Here is a 21,702-nt window from a genome sequence, read left to right on the forward strand (position 1 = left end):
ATGTATCAGACAGTTTCAATCGACACCTGAGGGGGCTCAGTTGTCCAATCAGGGAGCACACACTGGAGAGGCAGTTAGCTGGCATTTACTCCAAAAGTTGAACTCCAGAGGCAGCTTAATACCAGCACATCAACAATCTTAGATCAACAGAACTGGTTTCATGAATGAGCCTGATAGCTACTGGAGAAATTTCACTGGTGAAATTAGTGGTGTTCGTGTCACATGGATGGGTTACAGTTTTGTTGGAGGCTTTTCCCACGTGGGTGAGCACTTATAAGAACCTAGAGGGACGCCTGGGTGGCTCAGCAGTTGAGCGTCTGCCTTCGGCTCAGGTCGTGATCCCGCGGTCCTGGGATCGAGTTCTGCATCGGGCTCCCTGGAGGGAGCCTGCTTCTCCCTCTGCCTGTGTCTCTGCCTCTCTCTGTCTCTCATGAATAAATACAATCAAAAAAGAAAGAAAGAAAGAAGAAAGAAAGAAAGAAAGAAAGAAAGAAAGAAAGAAAGAAAGAAAGAAAGAAAGAAAGAGAAAGAAAGAAAGAAAGAAAGAAAGAAAGAAAGAAAGAAAGAAAGAAAGAAAAAGAAAAGAAAAGAAAGAAAACCTAAAGATCCCAGTGATCCAGCCCTTTGAAATGGTTTTGACTTTACTCCCAAATGGTCCAGTGTCCAGCCACTGATTCAGTGACATTTTTATGCAAGGGGGGCTCAGAGCACCTCGTGCAGCTGGGGTTGGGGTTGAGGGGGATGGCAGTTTGCCAACGCCAGTCTGAATGTGTAGCAAAATTTGGTTTACAACTTGCTTTTATTGTGAGCTGGTAGAGAGATTATTGCAGGAGGAGCCCAGAGTTCTCACCTAATTCCAACAGCTGGTAAACTCTGCCAATGTTTGCTTAAAGAACCTAGTAACCATGAATGTCAAAATTGATAGGAATCAGTTTATATCATGTCAATAGCAGAAAAAAATAATATCTAGCCACCTCCCAGTAAACTCACTCAAATTCAAGGACATTAGTCATTTCCGGTTTAAAATCACTTCAGTCTCCCAGGGACTGTCACTAATCCCTCTCTCTCCCTGGGTTCTGTGGTGGTGGTGGTGGTGGGGGGGTGACTTCAGTGGAGGATCTCACATCCATCCTCTCCTCCATCTTCACTCTGTCCAGGGCTGATATCCACTGAGGGGCAGGCACACTGCCATATAGGTGTCTCTTCAACTCATCTGCCCAGACCCCCAGGCACCCCCTCTTATAGGGGGTCTTACAGACTTGCCGCCACCCCCCAGGCAATGAGGCCAAAAGTAAAGTGCCAACCTCTCTACTCTTGGATCCCCGAACCTGCAAGGGATTTTTCCACACACCTCCTCCCACTATCCCCAGGGACCCTTCCCTCTACTGCTTTCCCGGCCACCCCACACACCTAGTCCTAGGGGTGAGGGAAATGGTTCTGTGTCACACTGATCATCCCTACTTTACATCTGGATGTAAGTTTTGGAACTCAAAAGCCAAGCATGTTCATGTCTTTAATATCTGGCTCCTCTGAAACTACTTTGCATCCCCATCTCTCTCTGTTTTGGGACAGAGCTGGTCAGAGGTACCTAAGTCAACCTGAATGGGGAGATGGGGTGGGCCAGCAGACAGAACAGGCCAATAAATACTCCAGGGAACTCTCAACTGGCCAAAGAGGATTCACTAGGTTAGATCAAGTATGGCCCCAGAGCTCTATTAAAACCCAAATGTCGCTAGGTATTAGATAAAAGCGAAAGTGCTTTAGTGTGCCTTTATTAGATCTGACATTTTCCTCTCATCCAGGAGAGACACCTGCCCAGGGAAGGCAGGGTGTGGGCGGTGGCTGGAGGGAGAGAAAGGAACAGATTCAGGAGAGAACAGTTGCAGTTGCCCTTGCTCTGCTCCCCAGCTTCCCCCAGGCCACGGTGCCTGGGGCCAAAATAGCAGCTCACACTTGGGTTTTAAGGGCTGAATGGGGAGCTTGAGTGGGAGAGGCATGAACTAGAAATAAATGAAGGTGTGGACAGTTGTGCACGGAGTTGGGTCATGCATGTGCGCAGCTTTGCAGGGACCGTCCTCAGGCCTGGGCGTGGGCCCTGCTTCATCACCTGCCACGGCCACGCTCCCTCTGCTCAGGTCACTCGCTGGCTCCTACTCACAGCCAGAAGCCACCCAGGGCAGCCAGGCCTTGTTCAAGCTGCTGGCATGAGTGTTTGGAGGTCGGTGGGGTAGTGTATCCTTCCTCTTGGTCTGGGGCTCTCGGACTCAGCGCTTCTGCTGCCCCTTCGGGCTCATTGGACGATGCCGGAGAATGTGTTGATGGGCATTAGAAGGGGCTTGGGCTTGGCTTTGGTGCCTTCCACCTCCAGCTGGTGTGAACCCAGCCATGGCGCCTTGGTCTTACGCACCCCAGAACATGGCTCTGGGCAGGGAGCAACCTCGAACCTGTGGTGGAGAGAGGCCAGCTCAGGAGACAGATCTCTGGCATTGTGAAGACAGCCTCTCCATTATGGGGTATGCAGGAGGAGGTCTCACAGAGAGGGGGGTCAGGACAAGGAAGGAGCACCCAGGTGGGGGGCGGGAGAACCCTGGGACAGGAGGTGGGCCTGCATGGGTCACTTCCTGACCCAGATACACCACCTGCCCCTGGAGAGACCACTAAGGGTCACATTAACAGGGGCACAGCTGCCGCAGAAGGTCAGCCTGTGTCGAGGGGGTCAGTGCCAGCACAGAGGGGTTGGATCTGTGGCTGCGGCCACAGGCTGTGTATGTAGAGGAAATCTCCAGAAACATTGATAGCATCAGCTGCCCCATTCCTTTGCTCTTCTCCCTGGGTTCCCAGGAAGTCACAGGGCAGTGGCCTAAGTCCATGCCACCAGGTGGGACCACACCTGCCTGGCCCCAGGGTCCGCCTTTGACAGGTGTCCCAGGCTAGAGGCAGGAGATGGTTAGGGCTGGCTCCATGGGGCCCAGAGGGGTGGCGAGGCCTGGCCTCACCTGACCACATCCCTGAACATGCGCCGACCATCCTTGTCCAGCAGCAGCGTCAGGAGTCTCTGGTCCTGGCTCTGGATCTGGATGGTGGCTGTCCGGAAGGTATTGGTCACCGTCTGCAACAAAGAGACAGCCTGTGTGAGTGTCACCTTCATGACACAGGGCCTTGCCAACACCTCCTGCCCTCTGTGGCGTATTTCTTCAGTTCAGCACATGGGGTCCCTTGCAGCTCTCTTCCTGCAAGTGACTCGGAGCAGCGAGAACTGCCAGGAGCCCTTGGGGCCCTCCTCTAGGCAATTCTCCCAATCTGTTGTCTTAAATTTCAAACCACTGCCCTGGCTGGTGCTTGCCAGGTTATCAAGATGCTTCAGCAACCCTGTATACCAGGCGCGTATATTATATGTGCAATTTGGAGGGGGGTGGTATTTCAGGGGTTTTATGAGTTCTGACTACTATTCTCAGAATTGGATTACTTGCAAAATTATTTCCCTGGGAAGCAGCCATCTGCCCTCATGATGAGCCTGGGCCTGTGTCTGTGTCATGGAATCACTTAGGGGCCAGACACAGGTGGGGCCTTCAGAGGGCCTTTCTGGATGGCCAGCCCACCCTGCAAGCAGACGGTGGCTTTGGGTGGTTCACCTCCCACATCCTTCTGAGCCTGTAGGGTTCATCTCATTCAAGAATTCTCAAACCCTGGCTGCTCATAAGAATCACCTTTCCAAAATGTAAAATTTAGAGATTTAAATGTAAAATTTAGCTTTAAGTGGTCTGGAGTTGAGGCCAGGTAAGGGTATTAAAAAAAAAAAAAAAGATTTACTTATTTAAGAGAGAGAGAGAGCCTTTACAGCCAGATTTCCTGGGTTCCAGTCTCAGCTCGGCCGGGGTGTGTGACCTGGGACGTATTTCTTAATCTCTCTGTGCTTTCATTTCTCCCCTGGTAGTGACAGTGATTACCCTGTAGGATTGTTTTATGAGGATTAAAAGGGAGAGTATATACCAAGTGCTGGGGACACGGTAAGCCTGTGTTACTGTCAGCCGGTTGTTATTGTTCTTCTTTGTAATTATAGTTTTGGGAGAAGGAGCCAAGCATGAGTAGTAGCAGTTTTGGTTGTCAGAGGGGATGGGGACCCCACTGTGGGTTCTTCTACTGCTCTGTCTCCCAGCCCAAGGCCCCCCTTGCCATTACTCTATCTATAGACTCATAGAAGTCGGAACAGGTGGGTTGTGAGCAAAGGCAGAAGCCTTGCCAGGACAGAGGGTAACACAAAGAGAGAGAGGTTTGTGACCTTCCAGAAGTACCTGGAGAGACCGCAGGGAGGCTGAAGTCCTGTGTGGGCCAGGGAGTGGGGAAAGCCAGAGGCATTATGATAGCTGAGGGAACCCCACCTGAACTGACCCCAGCTGGCAAAGGAAACTCAAGTTTCCCACAGAGGAAAAGATGAAGTCTGGAGGGATTGACTATGTGACCTTCTAGAGCTTTCAGGGAATGGGACCCAGCCCCCCGACTCCCAATACAGTGCTCTTTCTCCACATCAGGCAGCTCTAGGTGACTCTCAGCAGGATCCGGGCTTCCACGATCCTGCCCTCCTGGTAGCCAGTCTACGGGGTCTCCTTTCACCTCCTAGATGTCTTGGTTTCCCTTTTGTGGTCTGCATGCCTGGACACATGCAGACCTACCTGGCTTTGGCCTCATAGGACCTCAGGACTCTTGGATTTCACTCTATAGCTGCAGCCCTGGGGTCAACTGGGAGGGCTAGATGCCGAATTTGCAAAGGGTGTCAGTCTCAGCTCCTCAGGGGCTGAGCAAAGTGCTGCTCCTCACAGCTCACTGCCTCCCCTGCCCCAAAGCCCCAGCGCTACCATTCCTGCCTCATTTGCCACCACTTTTCTACCTCAGTCTTCCAGGCTGGCCAGTAGCATTGCTGCCCCCTTAGACTCACGAAGCCAGACACTGCACCCTTGCCCTGCTGTTCTCCAAGCGCAGAATTCCTTCCCTCTAGCTCACCACGAACCTCCCCTGCCACCCTGTGTTTATCACCCATCCATTTGTGCAGAGCACCCACTGACCAGCCTGGGTGCCCAGGGCAAAGAACAGCTTGTGGAATTGCGCCTCCACAGGGCAGGGGTAAAAGGGAACTCGATGGGGTGATAAGTTTAGATTTCCCAAAAGCCCAGAAGCAGGTTGTTTAAAGAGGTCATTGGAAACGGAAACGGTTATAGGGAACTGACTTGGAAAGAAGAGACGCAGGAGGGTGAGGGGGGCCACCTCGGAACTTGAGGCGCTTGCACAGAGCTGCCCACTAGGAAGGCAGATTTTGGCCCAGTGCAGAAGACCCCTCAGCCCATCACAGCTCTCCTACAGAGGATGGGCTGTCCCAGAAAAAGATGCACTCGGGTTAGGGCTGAGGTCCTGGGGGGGTGGGTGGGCTCAGTCTGGAGGACTCAGAAAGCATCTGGGAGCATCGACTGTGGGTGAGACAGCGCGCTGAGTGCTCTGAGTACTGAGGGAGAATGGGGAGGACCAGGACGAGGGCTGAGGCCAGGGCACTTGTGGTTCCTCACTGAACAGAGATGATGCCATCCTTGGTGTTACACATGCTCCCCGGGCTGTCTGGGAGCACCGAGGGGGTCACCTAGCTTACCCCAGGGCTGTCTGGCAGCACCGAGGGAGTCACCTAGCTGACCCCAGGGCTGTCTGGCAGCACTGAGGGAGTCACCTGGCTGACCCAGGGCTGTCTGGCAGCACTGAAGGGGTCACCTAGCTGACCCAGGAGTGGAATGGAGTGGGTAGAGAAGGGTATGGAGAACAGGGAAGAGCATCAGGGAGGGCCTCCCGGGGGAGAGGACACCTGAATTTCAATTTGAAGTACAAATATGCCCTATGAAAAGATGGGGAAGAGAAAGGTAAGAATGGGTTTTAGGCCACACACAGCGCTTGAGCAAAGGCACAGAGGTGTGTCCACTGGGACACTCCCATATGCTCTGGTGGCCAGAGTTGCAGATAAAGCAGAAGAGGAGCAGCACTATGCAACGCTGAAGAGTTTCTCCACCCTTCTACCATGGTTATGGGAAATGATGGAGGCGTCTGAAGCACAGACAGACATGTCCGAGTTTTATTTTACAAAGATCACTTGGACAGAAATGTGGAGGGTGGGCCTGAGGAGCATTGCAGTGGCATCAAGGAGGACCAGCTAGGAGGCTACTGTGCTTGTCCAGGCAAAGGGGATGGTGAAGGTCTGGACCAAGGGTGACCAACCTGTCCTGATTTGCCTGGGATGTCCCATGCCCCCAGGGAAGCAGTCCTTAGTCCTGGGCAGATTGGGGTGGTTTGTCAACCTAGGTGGCTCAGAAGGGAGGAGATGGGGGGAAGGGAGAGTTGAGAAGTGTTGAGGGACACAGGGAAGTAAGGAAGAGGAGGCATCTGAGGGGGCTCCCCAAATTCTGGCAGAGGTGACTGGTTAATGACGGTCCCATTAAGTGAGAGGTTAGCCACAGCAGGAAGGGGATGAAATAAAAATTGTTAGCACATAGACAGCTCTTACTTGGCCACACGCTCTTCTGAGAGCTTTGCATGGGACAATCATGTCATCCCCACAACAATGGGGTAAGGTCACTACTATTACTATCATCCCCCATTTACAGATGATGAGACCGAGGCACAGACAGCTTGATTAACTTGCCAGAAGTCACAGAGCTCATAAATGGCAGAGCCAAGCTTTGAACCCCGGCAATCTCAGCCTGGTTCTGGAGAGCTCTTAACAATTTGAAAGTACTGGCTTTGGTTTTGAATCTCTTGAATTTGGGGTGTTATGGGACATCTGGTCCGTGCAGAGTTGAATGCAGAGTCAAATTCAGGGGGTGACTATCAGAGCAGGAGATGTGGATTTGGGTATTCTTAACATGTTGGATTCAAACCACATATACGGGTTAGGTAGTCCGGGGACTGGGAAAAGTGGGCCATGGATGGAAGTTGAGAACAGCAGCCATTTAAGGAACTGGTTTAGGGAAAAGAGCCCAAGGAAAGAGGCCAAAAAGTCACAATTCAGATATGAGAAAGTGGTATCTCTGAAATCACAGATTTAAAGAATTTAAAGACTTGAAGAACAAAGCATCAGTCCTAGTGGTGGAACTCATTAAAAACTGGTCAAAGGATGGGGCACCTGGGTGGCTCAGTTGGCTGAGCATCAGACTCTAGGTTTTGGCTCAGGTCATGATCTCAGGCCCTGCATTGGGCTCCATACTGAGTGTGGAACCTGCTTAAGATTTTTTTTTTTCTTTCCTTCTCCCCCTCCCCCTGCTTGCACACACCCTCTCTCTATATATAATATAAATAAATAAATCTAAAAAAGAACTGATCTAAGGAATAGAAAAAGAAGGAAATTGTCCGTTACAGTGTTGCAAGCCAGCTGTATTAGCATATCAACACTTAAGTGGGACTTCAGATATATATATCTTCAAATATCTATCTATCTATCTTCAATTTAAAGGTAACTACTAGGGCAGCCCGGGTGGCTCAGCAGTTTAGCTCTGCCTTCAGCCCAGGGTGTGATCCTGGAGACCCAGGATCGAATCCCACATCAGGCTCCTTGCATGGAACCTGCTTCTCCCTCTGCCTGTGTCTTTGCCTCTCTCTCTCTCTCTCTCTTATGAATAAATAAATAAAATCTTAAAAAAAATAAAATAAAGGTAACTACTATACAAAAAGTAGCATATACAGCTTGCAAATTGTCAGGGGAAAAATAAGCAAACAAAATGTAAGCACCCCCCCCCCCCCGCCAAAACAGCAAAACATTACAAAAATCAGAAAACACAACATAAGACGGCAGAGTAAGATCGAGTAGCACGTCAAGTTAGTGTCTGTGGATTAAATTCTCCTTCGTTAAAAAACACAGACTTTCAGACTGAGAACAAAATCCAACTATACCAAAATCCAACTTTTAACAAGAGGCATAAATAAAAGTGTTTTAAAAATAAAGGGATGAGGATTTTTTATTTCAAAATGGCAGAGCATATATTTTATCGTTCCTTTCCTCTTATAATTTGCCTAAAAACAAGGAGGTGCATCTTTCATGAAACTAGAAGACACCCAAAGCCCTAAAGGACAATATGTGAGGACAGAACGAGGAAGGTCAAACATAAGGATTAAAGCTCTGGAAAGGATTCTGACCTGGAGTCCACACGTTCCTCAGGTAGTGGGGATAAAATGGAGCCTGAATAAAGGGAATTGACTAGAAGTTTTACAAGGAATGGTTAGATGGCTTTAGGTTCCCACTTCCAGCCCGAGCAGCTAAGCAATGAGCACTACCCCTGCCCCAGGCATCAGAGAAGCTGGACCACAGAGATACTGGACTTGGGGGCAGCACAATTGGAGGACGGAGTGAAAGCTGTCCATGCAGGTGGGTTACATGAACTCACTGAATGGTGAATGCCCAGCTCCATAGTATAGGCACCAGCAGGCCTATGCCCCGAAGTCCCCACGGCAGGAGCCTAAAGGACCTTCTCTTGGGAAAACAAGACTGTCCTACCAATGAGACTTGAGCATATGGACATTTGGGTTTCCCCATGGGAAGGTCTGTGGCCTCCTGACTGCCCATTGAGTAGCCCATCATTGATTCAGCTTTTTAGTGCCCCATTCTCCAATTTATTTTTATTTTTTTAAGATTATTTATTTATTTATTTATTCATGAGAGACACACAGAGAGAGAGACAGAGACATAGGCTCCCTGCGGGGAGCCCAATATGGGACTCCATTCCTGGACTCCAGGATCATGCCCTGGGCTGAAGGCAGGTGCTAAACCACTGAGCCACCCAGGTGTCTCTCCCATTCTCCAATTTATACATCAGCCAAGTATTGCCAGATATTTGAAGATAGCCTCTAACTTTAAAATAACAATTATAGGGGATCTCTGGGTGGCTCAGTAGTTTGGTGCCTGCCTTTGGCCTGGGGCGTGATCCTGGAGTCCCGGGATCGGGTCCCTCATTGGGCTCCCTGCATGGAGCCTGCTCCTCCCTCTCCCTCTGCCTCTCTCTCGGTGTGTGTCTCTCATGAATAAATGAATAAAATCTTAAAAAAAATTATAAAGGTAAGAAAGGCGAGAGACCCAAACAAACAGAAAACAGGACTTTGCAGGAAACAGATACAAGGCAGTGGGGGTGGAAGAAAATTTTGAATAAACCATAATTAACCTCTTCAGAGAGAGAAGATATTACATCAGTGACACAAGAATAGAATGCTATTAAAAGTGAATAACCAGGGGGGCGCCACCTGGGTGGCTCAATCGGTAGAGCATGTGACTCTTGGTCTTGGAGATGTGTTTGAACCCCACATTGGGTGTAGAGATTATTTAAAAGTAAAATCTTAAAAAAAATCAGAAAAGAAAGAATTCTTGAAAATGAATTTGAAGAAAACTCTTAAAACTTGAAGAAAAGAAAGAGAAGGATCACGAGACAGAAAAGATGAGAAAATCAGTGTATCCCCATAGGAGGCCTAACATCTGACTGTCGCTCCTGAAAGAAATAGCAAACAGAGGAAGGGAATAATTTTTAAAACTCTATTAGAAAATATATTAGAACCAAAAAATACGAGTCTCCTTTAAAGATCCACAAAAATGAATGAAAAAGATTCCATCAAGGCATATGTTTGTGATAGTCCAGAACCTTCTATGAAAGGAAGCACCAGAAACTCCTAGAAAGGGAGAAAAAGGAACAGTCTTATACCAAGACTGGGCAAACACAGGCATCACATTTCACAGCAGCAGCGTCAGAAACTCGAACATTCAGATTTAAATGAACTGAAATCGAATTGACAAAATCAAAAGCCATCCCTGGAATGTTGGCAAACCTTTCTTATTTCGGATAGATGAAGGGGACAAAAATTTTCACATTGCTGATTAAAGCAATACGATGTATTTGACCTAATAATCAAGGACCTCATTTTGTATTCTGTAGACAGAAACCATACATGTCCTCTTTCATTGTCACAGGATATTTAAAAAGGAGAAAAAAATGAGTGGGAAATATCAGAAAGGGAGGCAGAACATGAGAGACTCCTAACTCTGGGAAACGAACTAGGGGTTGTAGAAAGGGAGGTGGGTGGGGGGTGGGGGTGACTGGGTGATGGGCACTGAGGGGAGCACTTGATGGGATGAGCACTGGGTGTTATTCTATATGTTGGCAAATTGAACACCAATAAAAAATAAATTTATAAAAAATAAAAATAAATAAATAAATAAAAATTGAGCATGTATGGGGCAGTAAACACAAGACCATATAAATTCTAAAGTTGAAGTCGTGTGGGTCAGGTGCTTTGGTCATCCTGGGGTCCTTGGGTGATGTCAGGAATCAAGGAGATTGGGTTTCAACGGCCATGGGGACCATGGGACAGGCCCGAGGGATTGGAAACTGAGGTCCCCTTCAAAGACTCTTGAGGGCTACACTTACAGCAAAAGACTCAATTAGAAGTCTTTTGTGCTTTTGGGTGAGGAAGATGAGTCTCCCCTGGGAATTCCGAGCCACAAGTCTGCCTGTGGGTGGATCCGGGGTGTATGTGTTCACCCTCTGCATGGTCTGGGAATTTCTGAGCCTAGAAGTTAACTTGAAATACAGTCCTGGGTTTGCAATGTCCCGGGGGACCGTGGCAAAGGCAAATACAGAATTTCTCTAGAAAGTCAAGTTTCGACCCAGATTTCTCATAGATAAAACCCCAACAGGAAGTTGCTCACAGTCGAGGAGATGTACAAGGCACTAAGCACCCGTGTGCATGTGTACCTATCAATTATGGACAGACACACAGAAAAGACGCTGGATGTTTGCACCTTGATAGGATGATAGTCATCTTCTCTACGAAATGGGACTAGAAGTGGTTTTACTTCTTTGTGGGTTTTTTTTTTTTTTTGCATTTTCCCCAAATCACTCAAGTTTTGTTTATAGGTTAAAATATTTTTAATAGGGAAGACAGGGACACCTGGGTGGCTCAGTGGTTGAGCATCTGCCTTCAGCTCAGGGCGTGATCCTGGGGTCCTGGGATCAAGTCCCCCATCGGGCTCCCTGCAGGGAACCCGCTTCTCCCTCTGCTGTGTCTCTGCCTCTCTGTGTCTCTCATGAATAAATAAATTAAAAAAAATAAATGGGAAGATTAAGAAACATTAAGGAGTGGAAAGTGAGTGGTCTTAGTGACATGGAGGTGACTGTCACAGTGGGGTGGGCCATACACAGAGGGCAGTGGGCAGGACAGTGTTTGGTAAGGGACTGGAAACTCGTCCGGGGGTATCTCTCAAGACACTTGATTGGCAAGGGAAGGAGTACAGTGGTGGCTAAAGAGATGGCAGGTCACAGTAGAGATTTTCCTTCTCAGATGGAAAAGACCCAAGCACGTTTCCAGGCTATGAGGGAAGAGCAGTAGAGAAGGTCCACGCTGGAGAAAAGACACTAAAATAGATGAAGCAGAGCCCAGAAGAGGTGCAAAGGAAGAGGGTCGAGTGATGCCAAGGGTCCTGTTGAGGTGGGAGGTCAGGTGTTGGCACCCGGGGACTAGGATTTATTCCAGAAGCACTCAGCCACCTGAGGACACAGGCTGAGTAGGCAGCTTGATCCAAAGCAAGTGTCTGCCTGGTGGGTGTAGGGGTGTAGGGGTGTAGGGCATCTGGAGCAGGGTTCAAGTGTAATCCTGGGGTCCACGTCCAGCTGAGTAGGGAAATAAGGTCCAGAGAGGCCATCAGATAGGGAGCCTATGAGTGGGCCCTGGGTCTACAATAAGGGAATTGAAATCAATGAGTATTGATATCGGTAAAGGGCAGTGGTAGGGCTGTGAGGTTAAAAGAGCTGGTTCCATGTGATCAAAGGTTTGTTGTGTGGGAGTCTGGCCGCTGGGTTGTGTGGGGGAAGCCAGAATGCACACGCAGTTTCTGTTTTTGGGCATGTTGTGGGTGCTTTGGTGGCCAGCAGGTGGAGGGCAGGGCCTTGGCTCTCAGTGTGTGTGAGGGATGCGCCTCACAGACCCGGGGAGAGCAGATGCTTTTGGTAGGAGGACCCACTGCAACAGCAAAGGCTCAGAAGTCACGTCCCCTTCTCTGAACACCCCCACCTTGGGCCCCCGGCCCCCTGCCCTCTCAGACCATCCCATGCTATCCCAGTACTTACAGAGAAGGATCTTCCCGCCAAGTTGGAGGACTTGACGACCTCCGTCACACTGACATTCAGGCACGTGTGGTCTGTGATGGGAGCAGCAGATGGTGGGGTGTGGGTGGGCCCCGAAACTGGGAGGAATGAGGCGGGTGGGGGGTGGCTGTGAGGGGCCTCTCCGAAGCTGTCCTGGCCCCTCCTGCACCCTGCCCAACCCCCCCTTTCTGATGGCATCTGGGTGCAGGTCCCGAACATCCCTCCTCTTTCCCTGTGGAACCCATGACGTTTCTGCATCCTCAGGCTTGGCAGCCACTGCCAAGCCCAGTGCCTTTCTGCACCTGCTCCTGCAGCCCTCCTCAGTGCAAGAAGGTTCTATGGAACCTCCCCGAAGCCCCTGGGCATGCTGGCAAGGAGAGGAATGCTAGTTTAGTGGGGGCCAGGGGAGTCTGGTAAAAGAAATAGAAATCTAACAATTAGGGGTGCCCGGGTAGCTCAGCGGTGGAGCATCTGCCTTCGTTCAGGGCATGATCCTGGGGTCCTGGGATCGAGTCCCGCATCGGGCTCCCCGCAGGGAGCCTGCTTCTCCCTCTGCCTCTCCCTCTCTCATGAATAAATAAATAAAATCTTTTTCTTTTTTAAAGAAATCTAATAATCAGAGCTAACGTGCTAGTTTACATACATAAGTGAGGACCTTATCTTCACTTTAGAAGTGAAAGAACAGGTAAAGAGGTCGCAAGTGACTTGCCCAAGGTCACACAGATGGTAAATGGCAAAGCTGGCCCTCCAAGCCGGCCCATCTGGGGACCTTGAATCAATGCTCTTGACCCACTCTGACCACCTCTTGGGTAAGAACAATCGCCAGTGTCACATGTCTCCCTCAACGGCGTCAAAGATGCACCAGCGGAGGAGGTCCCCATCACTTCCAAATTCAACTCGCCTAGAAGCCAGGACTGGGCTTCCTGGGTGTGCATCCCTGCTCTGCCTCTTCCTCATAGATGTGACCTTGGGTGGTCACTTCTCTGGCTTCGGTTCACCTCTCCAGTACAAAGCTGCTGACGCTAACAATGCCGATCTTTTAGGAATCAGAGTTGATGTGTTTGATGTAGAACGTTGCCTGGCCTCTGGTCAAGGTGTTCAAGTGATGTAACCCAGCTTACTGAACTTTCCATCGTTCCAGAAGACCTGGGGGCTAACCCAAAAGCTCATATTTAGAATTGGCGATATGCATATCAACGGGAATGTCTTATCAGCCCTGTTTTAGATTTTTTTTAAAAGATTTTATTGATTTATTCATGAGAGACACAGAGAGAGAGGCAGAGACACAGGCAGAGGGAGAAGCAGGCTCCCTGAGTGGAGCCCGATGTGGGTCTTGATCCCAGGACCTTGAGATCATGCACTCAACCCCTGAGCCCCTCAGGCGCCCCACCCCCACTTTAGCTTTAGGGAATGAATCAAACGATCTTATCATCCACTGTATGGCTGTAATGAGGTAATTGGCCAGAAGCAGATAACTTAGACCGGTGGTGTTCCTTTGTGATCTGGGGAGTATCTGCTCCATTGGAGCATCAACCAAAATACAACATCTCATTTCCAGACCAAACACAAGTCACCCTGCAGGCCCAACAGAGGAAGCAGGGCATCCCCCTCCTGCACCCCCAACCACCACAGGGTCCCTCTACCTTCCAGTCCGTGTCTCCTCAGGCTACAGGGCACGCCCAGAGGCCATGCCCCAGCATGTTTCCCACTGGTGGGCAGCCTGAGGGTAGGGACCCTGCTTCACTCAGGTACCCCATGCCCAGCACCAGCAGGTGCTCAGCCACGTTCTTCTGACCTCAGGGATGGGCAAGAGGCCCGATTCCCTGGGCTCACCCCATTTGTGGTCACTCGACCCTCTGTCCTCTTCCTCACTCTTCCCTCCTTCTTGTGCCTTCTCTCTTTCTCTCTCTCTCTCTCTGCTTTCTCCACTCCTCACCTTCAGTGTCACTGGCTGGAAGGGCTTTCAGGACCAGCCCGGTGGCCCGCACGGAACTGGTGACCTCTTGAGCCCGGTGGCTGAGCAGGGCCTGGGGATGGGGATGTGGGAACAGGTGGGGGTCCCCAGAATAGCCCTGTCCCTCCTCATGTCAACAGTCCTGCTTCCTGCCCCTGCCCTGACTGAGATTCTTGTCTGTGTCACTAGTGTCCAAGAAAGGGCTGGCAGAGAGAGGCTTATAGCACTTTTGACCCCAGGGGGTACATTCAGCCTCCCAGACCCAAGGGAACATGTTTCTGATGATACGGTCATCTAGGGAGGAGGGTATTTTTCAGTGATAGGACAGCCCCTTTGTTCCTTAAATCAGATGGCCTCCGTGGCTGCACGCAAGGCCAACTGTCATCCACCCATCCCTGCAAACCCTCCAAAGGCTGGGAGAGGCGTGGAGGCAGCTTCAAGGAGAGAGCTTGACAGTTCTTCTGGTTCTGTGTGTTCCCTGCCTGCACGTCCCTGACACTGGCTTCCACCCCGCCGGACCTCCCAACCTCCTCTGAGCACACCCATGGCCACTCACCTTCTGGTAGCAGATGGAGAGCTCGGCCCCCGGGCCCTCAGCCACACCCCTCCTCCTGGGTGAAAAGCCATCTGAGGGACAAGGGGAGGAGAGGCTGAGGGTGGGTGACACCCTGCTCCCCACCTCACCAAGGCCAAACTAAGCTGCAGATTTTTTTTTTTAAGATTTTTATTCATGAGAGAGAGAAAGAGAGAGAGAGAGGCAGAGACACAGGCAGAGGGAGAAGCAGGCTCCCTGCAGGGAGCCCGATACGGGACTTAATCCCAGGACCCCAGGATCATGCCCTGAGCTGAAGGCAGATGCTGAACCGCTGAGCCACCCAGCCTCCCTTAGGCTGCAGAATTTTTGACAACATCTCCCTCTGGATGGAAAGGAGGCATCTCAAGGATTCCAGTCCCTCCCCTAGGCTGCAGAATTTTTGACAACATCTCCCTCTGGATGGAAAGGAGGCATCTCAAGGATTCCAGTCTTGGCAGGCTTGGAGGAGCCAAGGTCCCCCGTTAGGACCCTGGAAAACAGGGCCTGGCAGGAAAGATGAGTCAGCAAGCTCTGGGAAAGGAGAAACAGATGCTCACCTTTGGGGAGTTTGGAGTCCTGGATCTTCACGTTCAGCTCAGTGAGGAAGATATCCTCTGCAGGGTCTTGGCTCAGGTCCCTGAAGATCTGGAGGGGAGGAGGTCATGGAGGAGGCCAGCTCTGCCTCGGGCCGCTCGCCCTCATCCCCCAGAGCCCCAGGGAGTCAATGGTTGAATAGTGTCCAGAAGCAGGACCCGGGGTGCCCCCATCCCGCCCCATCCTGCTAGCACTACATCCCAAGCCGCATCCAGTGATTCCTGGACCTACTGTCCAGGAGCAGTGTCCCCAGCAATGTGACAGGTTTATAAATTGGGGAAGAAGCTGGTTTTGAAGCCCAAACTGCCTGTAACCACTATGGTTTGATGGGGAGGGCAAAAGGGGAACATACCATTCACAGAGGGTGAGGGTGAGCCGGGCAAGGTCAGAGGGGGGAGCACTGTCCTGACTTGCACAGCCAGGCCAGCTGGGAGGGAGGGCCAGGGGAGCTGGGCTGCTCTGGGGGAGGGTTTGCCCAGAAATCTGGGGGGGGGGGCACAGGGCAGGCCTCTGAGGGGAGCCCTGCAGCACAGCCCTGCAGCACAGCACAGGTGTGGACAGACGTGGGCACCATGGGGAGAAGGGGCCACAGGTCTTTGAGAACAGGGATCACAGAAGAAAATTGGCTGCCCAGGACAGCAGACCATGCCCCAGTCACAGACATTGGAAAAACAGGAACACTGTGCAGGCCACATCCCCCTCCCTCCCACTCACTCCCAACCTCCCAGCAGATGCACAAGGATCACTCTGAATTAAGAATAGCAGAGGGGACACCTGGGTGGCTCAGGGGTTGAGCATCTGCCTTCGGCTCAGGGCGTGACCTGTCCTGGGATCGAGTCCCATATTGGGCTCCCCATAGGGAGCCTGCTTCTCCCTCTCTTCTCGCCTGTGTCTCTGCCTCTCTCCCTGTGTCTCTCATGAATAAATAGTTTTAAAGAAAAAAAAAAAAAGATGGAGACAAAGTCTGAGAAACACCTCATGCTCAGGCTCTCCCTTCCAGGCCCTGTCACTTAGGCAACGTGCTTAGCAGGAAAATGAACGGAAACCTCGCAGGCTCCAGAGGTTGTTCTGTGCATTTTTGGTGACAGGGACAGAACAACGGGGAGGGCCAAGGAGAAGAGCTGGCTGAGGGGAAGGGCACGATGATGAGGTTTTGCCCGAGCTGGAGGTGCCCTGCATCTGCTAGTGATGCTGTGCATGCACTGATAGGTGTGGACAGTGGGTTTGGGGACATCTCATGGTTTCCGTTCTCCCCAGAGGAACAGGTGGCAAAGTCACTCACTGAAAGTGAAGGGCATGAGAAAAGCAGGGAAGGAGGTTACAGCCATGGCTGCAGGGGAAGAGGGAAGGCGGCGTTCATGGGCCCAGCTGAGGCCAAACACCACGGAGACGTCTGTGTCCAGATTGCTTTCCTAGGTGGTGCTCAGGAGCCTGAGCTGAGGCACACTGCAGCGCCCCTTGGGCTTGGGTTTTGCTGGGAAGGGAGATGGAGGGACCAGGAGGCCAGGGTTGGGATGGAGTACAGACAGGGGCAGGTGGACCTGAGAATCTGCCCATCTCCCTAAGGAGGTAGGTCCTGGGGGAGAAGGGGAAAGGTCTTGCAGGGATGAGAGTTTGTGATCAGAGACTAGAAAGGGAGCATTTAGGATTTCCGAGGGAAAGCGATTCCCGGTGATAACATTCACAGCTGCCTGTCCCCAGCCCCCCACGGGGTCAAGGCCTAATGCATCCCTCCATGGGAAGAAGATCTGCTTCCGCTTGCACTGGAGGACATTGAAACTGATAATTCTCTGATTCATCCAGAGACTGGGAAGATGGAGTTAACAGCCAAGTCTGGCGAATCGGCCATTTGTACCCTGGTAAGCTGCATTTCCCCTGAGCCAGGGTGTTTAGGGGGTGGGGTCTTGGGGTCCATCAGGCTGGTACACTACCCATGGAGTCCCGGTTTGGGGGACACTTACCTTGACTGTGTAGATCTGGAAATAGATGGGTTGGGTGCCCATGCGAACATAGTAGGTGATGACATCCAGGATGAAGGGGTCCACCGTCCGGGATGTGTCCAGGGAAGGGGGCTGTGAGAGGGCAGAGAGTGTCTTCAGCCACCAACCTCTATGCTACTGTGGGAGGTGCTAATTTTATGGTAACACCAACCACAATACTTCCATGTACCCTCTATGAGGCACTAACCCAGCTGGTCCCTCAACACACTCCAGGCCTTTCCTTCTACCTGATTTCCCCTCCTGATCCAGATACCCAGTCCCTGTTCCCCAGGGCCTCCGATTCATTCCACTTGCAGAAAGACACACGGAGTGGCTCTAGGTAGCACACAATGAGTAGGGTACTTGGGGTAGACAAGGTGCTTGAGATATATATAGCCCATGATCACAGAGTCTGGGCTGGGTTCCAGCCACTCACTGGCCAGGTGACCTTGGACATGAGAAGTGAGGTGGTTTGTTGCCTCTTTCGGTTCTTGTGGGGGTATTTGGATATATCAACAGATTAACATTTAAGAGTTATTAGGAAAGCACTAGTGCCATGTCTTACAGGCTTCCCTCCTATGATTATAAAGCAGAACCATATATGATTATAAAGCAAAACCAGGTTTTTTTTTTCCTTTTAAATAGAATGTGGGGCACCTGGGTGGCTCAGTGGTTGAACATCTGCCTTTGGCTCAGGGCATGATCCCAGGGTCCTGGAGTCAAGTCCCCCATTGGGCTCCTCATAGGGAGCCTGCTTCTCCCTCTTGAAGATCTTTTTTTTAAATTTATTTTTATTTTATTTTTTTTAAAAAGATTTTATTTATTTATTCATGAGACACACACAGAGAGAGGCAGAGACATAGACAGAAGGAGATGCAGGTTCCATGCAGGAAGCCCGATGTGGGACTCGATCCCGGGGCTCCAGTATCATGCCCTGAGCCAAAGGCAGACTCTTAATCACTGAGCCACCAGGTGTCCCAAATAAAATCTTAAAAAGAAAAAAAAAGAACTAGAAATTTTACATATTTACCAGAGTTGGGAAGCACTGGTGTTTATCTCATCCAACTTCTACCTGATCCTATAACATCTCCTCTGACCCTCCTGTCTGGTCTACTGACATATAGTTCCCTTCAGAAAGGGCACCCTGAGGAAGGAAGGAACTCCAACAATACTGTCCTTGCTCACAGTGTTTCCAGTCTCTTCATGTGGAAACCACTTTCAGAGTTAGTGTAGGGGCTGTATAAATTGTTAATGATAAGGGGAGGGAGACCAAGGAGAAAAGTAGGGACAAAAGAGCACAACTGAGACCTGCACCAGACATTCTTCCTCTAATAGCCTCCATGTTTTGAGAAAAGGTATTTTAATACCCAGCTAAACAGTCTTCTGTGTCTACACACAAAGACATTTTCTGGGTAAGCAATCATTTGGAAAACAGGCCTCCCCCCACGTCTATTAGAAGGTTCAAAAAAGCACCCCAATCCATCAGGTGATAAAACAACATGAAGATCACAGTAGAGTGTCAAGTTAGAAATAAGGTACCTAAAATCAAGAGGATCCCCCCCCTTTTTTTTAAAGATTTTTATTTATTTGAGAGAAAGAGAGTGCAAGTGAGCAAGCACAAGTAGGCAGAGTGGCAGGCAGAGGGAGAGGGAGAAGCGGATACCCTGCTGAGCAGGGAGTCTGATACAGAATTCGATCTCAGGACTCATAATCTGAGCCAAAGGGAGATGCTCAATCAACTGAGCCACCCAGGTACCCCAAGAGGTTCCTTTTATAGAGGAGGACCTGCTGCCCAGATATAAGGGGAGAGAGACACCATTCACAATAGGAAGAAAAAAACTATGAAACATAAGGAGGAAATTTAGCCAGAAATGGGTAAAAGCACCATGATGGCAGTGCACAGCTATCCTGAGAGATACATAAGAAGACTTCCCTACATGAAAATAAACACTGTGCTCCCAGAGAGGGCAGCTTAACACACTAAAAGAGGCTGGCTCTCAGGACATCTGGGTGGCTCGGTGGTTGAATGTCTGGCTTCAGTTTAGGTCATGACCCCGGGGTCCTGGGATTGAGTCACACATTGGGCTCCCTGCATGGAGCCTGCTTCTCCCTCTGCCTGTGTCTCTGCCTCTCTCTCTCTCTCTCTCTCTCTCTCTCTCATGAATAAAATAAATAAAATCTTAAAAAAAAAAAAAAAAGACTGACTCTCCTCCAAATTTCAATCAAAATCCCTAGGAGAGAGCTTAAATTAAAAAAAAAAAAAAACTTGACAAAATTTCTAATATTTATCTGGAAACAAACACAAACATAGTCTGAAACATTTTCAAGAAGCCAAGTAACGGGATGTATGCTTACCCTGCCAACTATTAAAATGCAAAAGTGCTAATATTAAAATGCAAAAGTGCTAATGGGGCCGGAAATGAATGGATCAACGAGAAAGCATAAGCATCCTGAAATAAACTCAGGCATCTGTAAAAATTTAGTAGACGATAAAAGTGGCATTTCAGACTGACGGGGCAAGATGGCTTAGGCAATAAATAGCTTTATGACAACTGGCTAAACATTTGGGGAAAAAAAAGAAATTTGCATGCTTCCCACTAAACCCTGAAATTGATCTCACAGGCAGGTTATTTAAATGTAAAAACGGAGACATTAGAAGAAGGTACAGGAGATGATCAGCATATATTTTTTCAATCTAGGATACAATTTAATTAGCATTGAGAAGACCTTCCTGAGCAGGAAGGTATCACAAAGGATAAAAGTTCCGTGTATAACTACATAAAATTATCAAACTTCCGTAAATAAAAAAAAAAACAAAAAACAAAAACAAAAACCACTACTGACGAAATTGACAAATGAGTAACAAAGTGGTGAAAAAAAATGTCTCCAACACCCAAAATGGTGAAGAGTCTCTTAATATCAGGGGTGCCTGCCTGGCTGACTCAATCTCAGGGTGGGGAGTTTGAGCCCCATGTTGGGAGTAGAATTTACTCGAAATAATAATAATAATAAAAAGATTCTCTTACTAGATGAAGGCTTTTTCAAGTCAGTAAAGGATGGGAGCATCGTCCCTACCACCCAGGAGGGTTGGAGGTGACGGCATGGTTTGTGGTCAAGAGGACCTGCTCTGGCCTCAAGCTGTCTGGTTCCAAGTGGGACTCCACCTCTCCTTTTGCCAAATTAGGACAAAGTCACCTAATTTCTTTGTGTCCCAGGGGCTCGACCTGTCACAACGGGGACGTGGCCACAGTAGCACCTGCCAACAGGAGTGTCGGCTTGGTAGGGCTGCAGAGCGCCAGTGCTCACAACAGCGTCTGGCATGTGGGCACACTCAGTCATACAGAGAAACCATCCCGGGAAGCTCAGAAAAGAAGAAACAAAATTGACACAAAATTGGCCCAAAATTGGCCTCCAGGCTGATGGAAGAAGGCTTCACTCAGTTCATCTTTTCCCCAGTGTCCCACCCACAGCAGGTGCTTGCTAGGAGCTCCGAGGGCATTTCCGCCCTAACTGTTTAGGGCTCCTCTCCTGTGTTCCCTTCCAGCCCCATCCCACCCTGCGGGGACCCCTGGGGCAGACTCCTGAGATCGAGAGTCAAGGGTGGGAGCTGAAAACGGCCCCCTCCCACCTGCCTCCCTCCTCACCCCGCAGCCTCTCCCCCTACCATCTCTGCCAGCTTGTGGATGGCCGGGCACAGCGTGTTGACAGTGCTCTCATACCACGGGTCTGCGCGGCCCAGGAACGTGGCCAGCTCCCTGAGCTCCGAATGTCTGCACGACGCTGGCTTCTGGGGATGAGGGGATGGGGCAGACCCATCAGGCTTGGTCTCTAGCAACTTCTTCCTGGCCAGAGGGTCCCGGGGCAAACAGCCCGATCACTGAACCCCTTGAGACCTCAGTTCCTCTGCCACGTGGAGAGAATTAGGTTTACACCTTCGGGGAAGCTGGGATACCTTTGGCTGAGGGCCACTTGCCCGGGACACTGAAGAGTGACCATCATCAGCCTTGCAAGTTGAGCCACAAGGACTGCTTTGCATTTAACGCTGCCCCAAAAGCAAGCAGACACGTGACAACAGAAATGCAGAGCTGCAAGGCTGAGCGTGTCCGCCCTGCCCTCATCCATCAACGGGCTCCCACTGCCTGAGGTTTCTTTTAAGGGGACCCCAGGAAGTGTGCTCTGCGTGTGTGCGTGTGTGTGCGAGCGTCTGTTTGAGAAGAAGCTTGCAATGACGTCCCTTAGAAAGGCAAAAGAAAATCCAGCAACGGGCAGGCTGGCCCCATGGGGGGATGTTGGGCCTCCAGGGCCCCCGTCTGGGGGTTCTGGAGGGTTCCGGGGGTTTTCTAGAAGGCATCCCCCAGCCCCGTATCCTAAGGAGGGACGATCCTATCCCTGGGAGCCCGGGATGGGGGGGCAGCGGGGGCCCAGTGCAGCCCCTCCCCGCGCCCCTGCTGC

General features: G+C 50.3%; 1 protein-coding gene across 8 annotated transcripts in view; it reads right to left on the reverse strand.

The window, feature by feature from the left end:
- Window positions 1-651: 651 nt before the first annotated feature.
- Window positions 652-21,702, reverse strand: part of PIK3R6 (phosphoinositide-3-kinase regulatory subunit 6) — a 59,862-nt gene continuing 38,811 nt past the window's right edge. For 3 of the 8 annotated variants that reach the window (XM_041772585.1, XM_041772587.1, XM_041772584.1), the window contains 8 exons: window positions 20,915-21,037; window positions 17,233-17,343; window positions 15,235-15,322; window positions 14,660-14,730; window positions 14,086-14,176; window positions 12,132-12,247; window positions 2,997-3,109; window positions 654-2,444 (listed from right to left, as the gene is read on the reverse strand). In XM_041772585.1, the coding sequence (XP_041628519.1) occupies window positions 2,291-2,444; window positions 2,997-3,109; window positions 12,132-12,247; window positions 14,086-14,176; window positions 14,660-14,730; window positions 15,235-15,322; window positions 17,233-17,343; window positions 20,915-21,037 (867 nt within the window). In that variant the 3' untranslated portion in view covers window positions 654-2,290. The other 5 variants (XM_041772589.1, XM_041772588.1, XM_041772590.1 and 2 more) reach the window with 5 other exon arrangements.

This window comes from Vulpes lagopus, chromosome 10 (assembly GCF_018345385.1).
Source record: "Vulpes lagopus strain Blue_001 chromosome 10, ASM1834538v1, whole genome shotgun sequence".
Lineage (NCBI taxonomy): Eukaryota > Metazoa > Chordata > Mammalia > Carnivora > Canidae > Vulpes > Vulpes lagopus.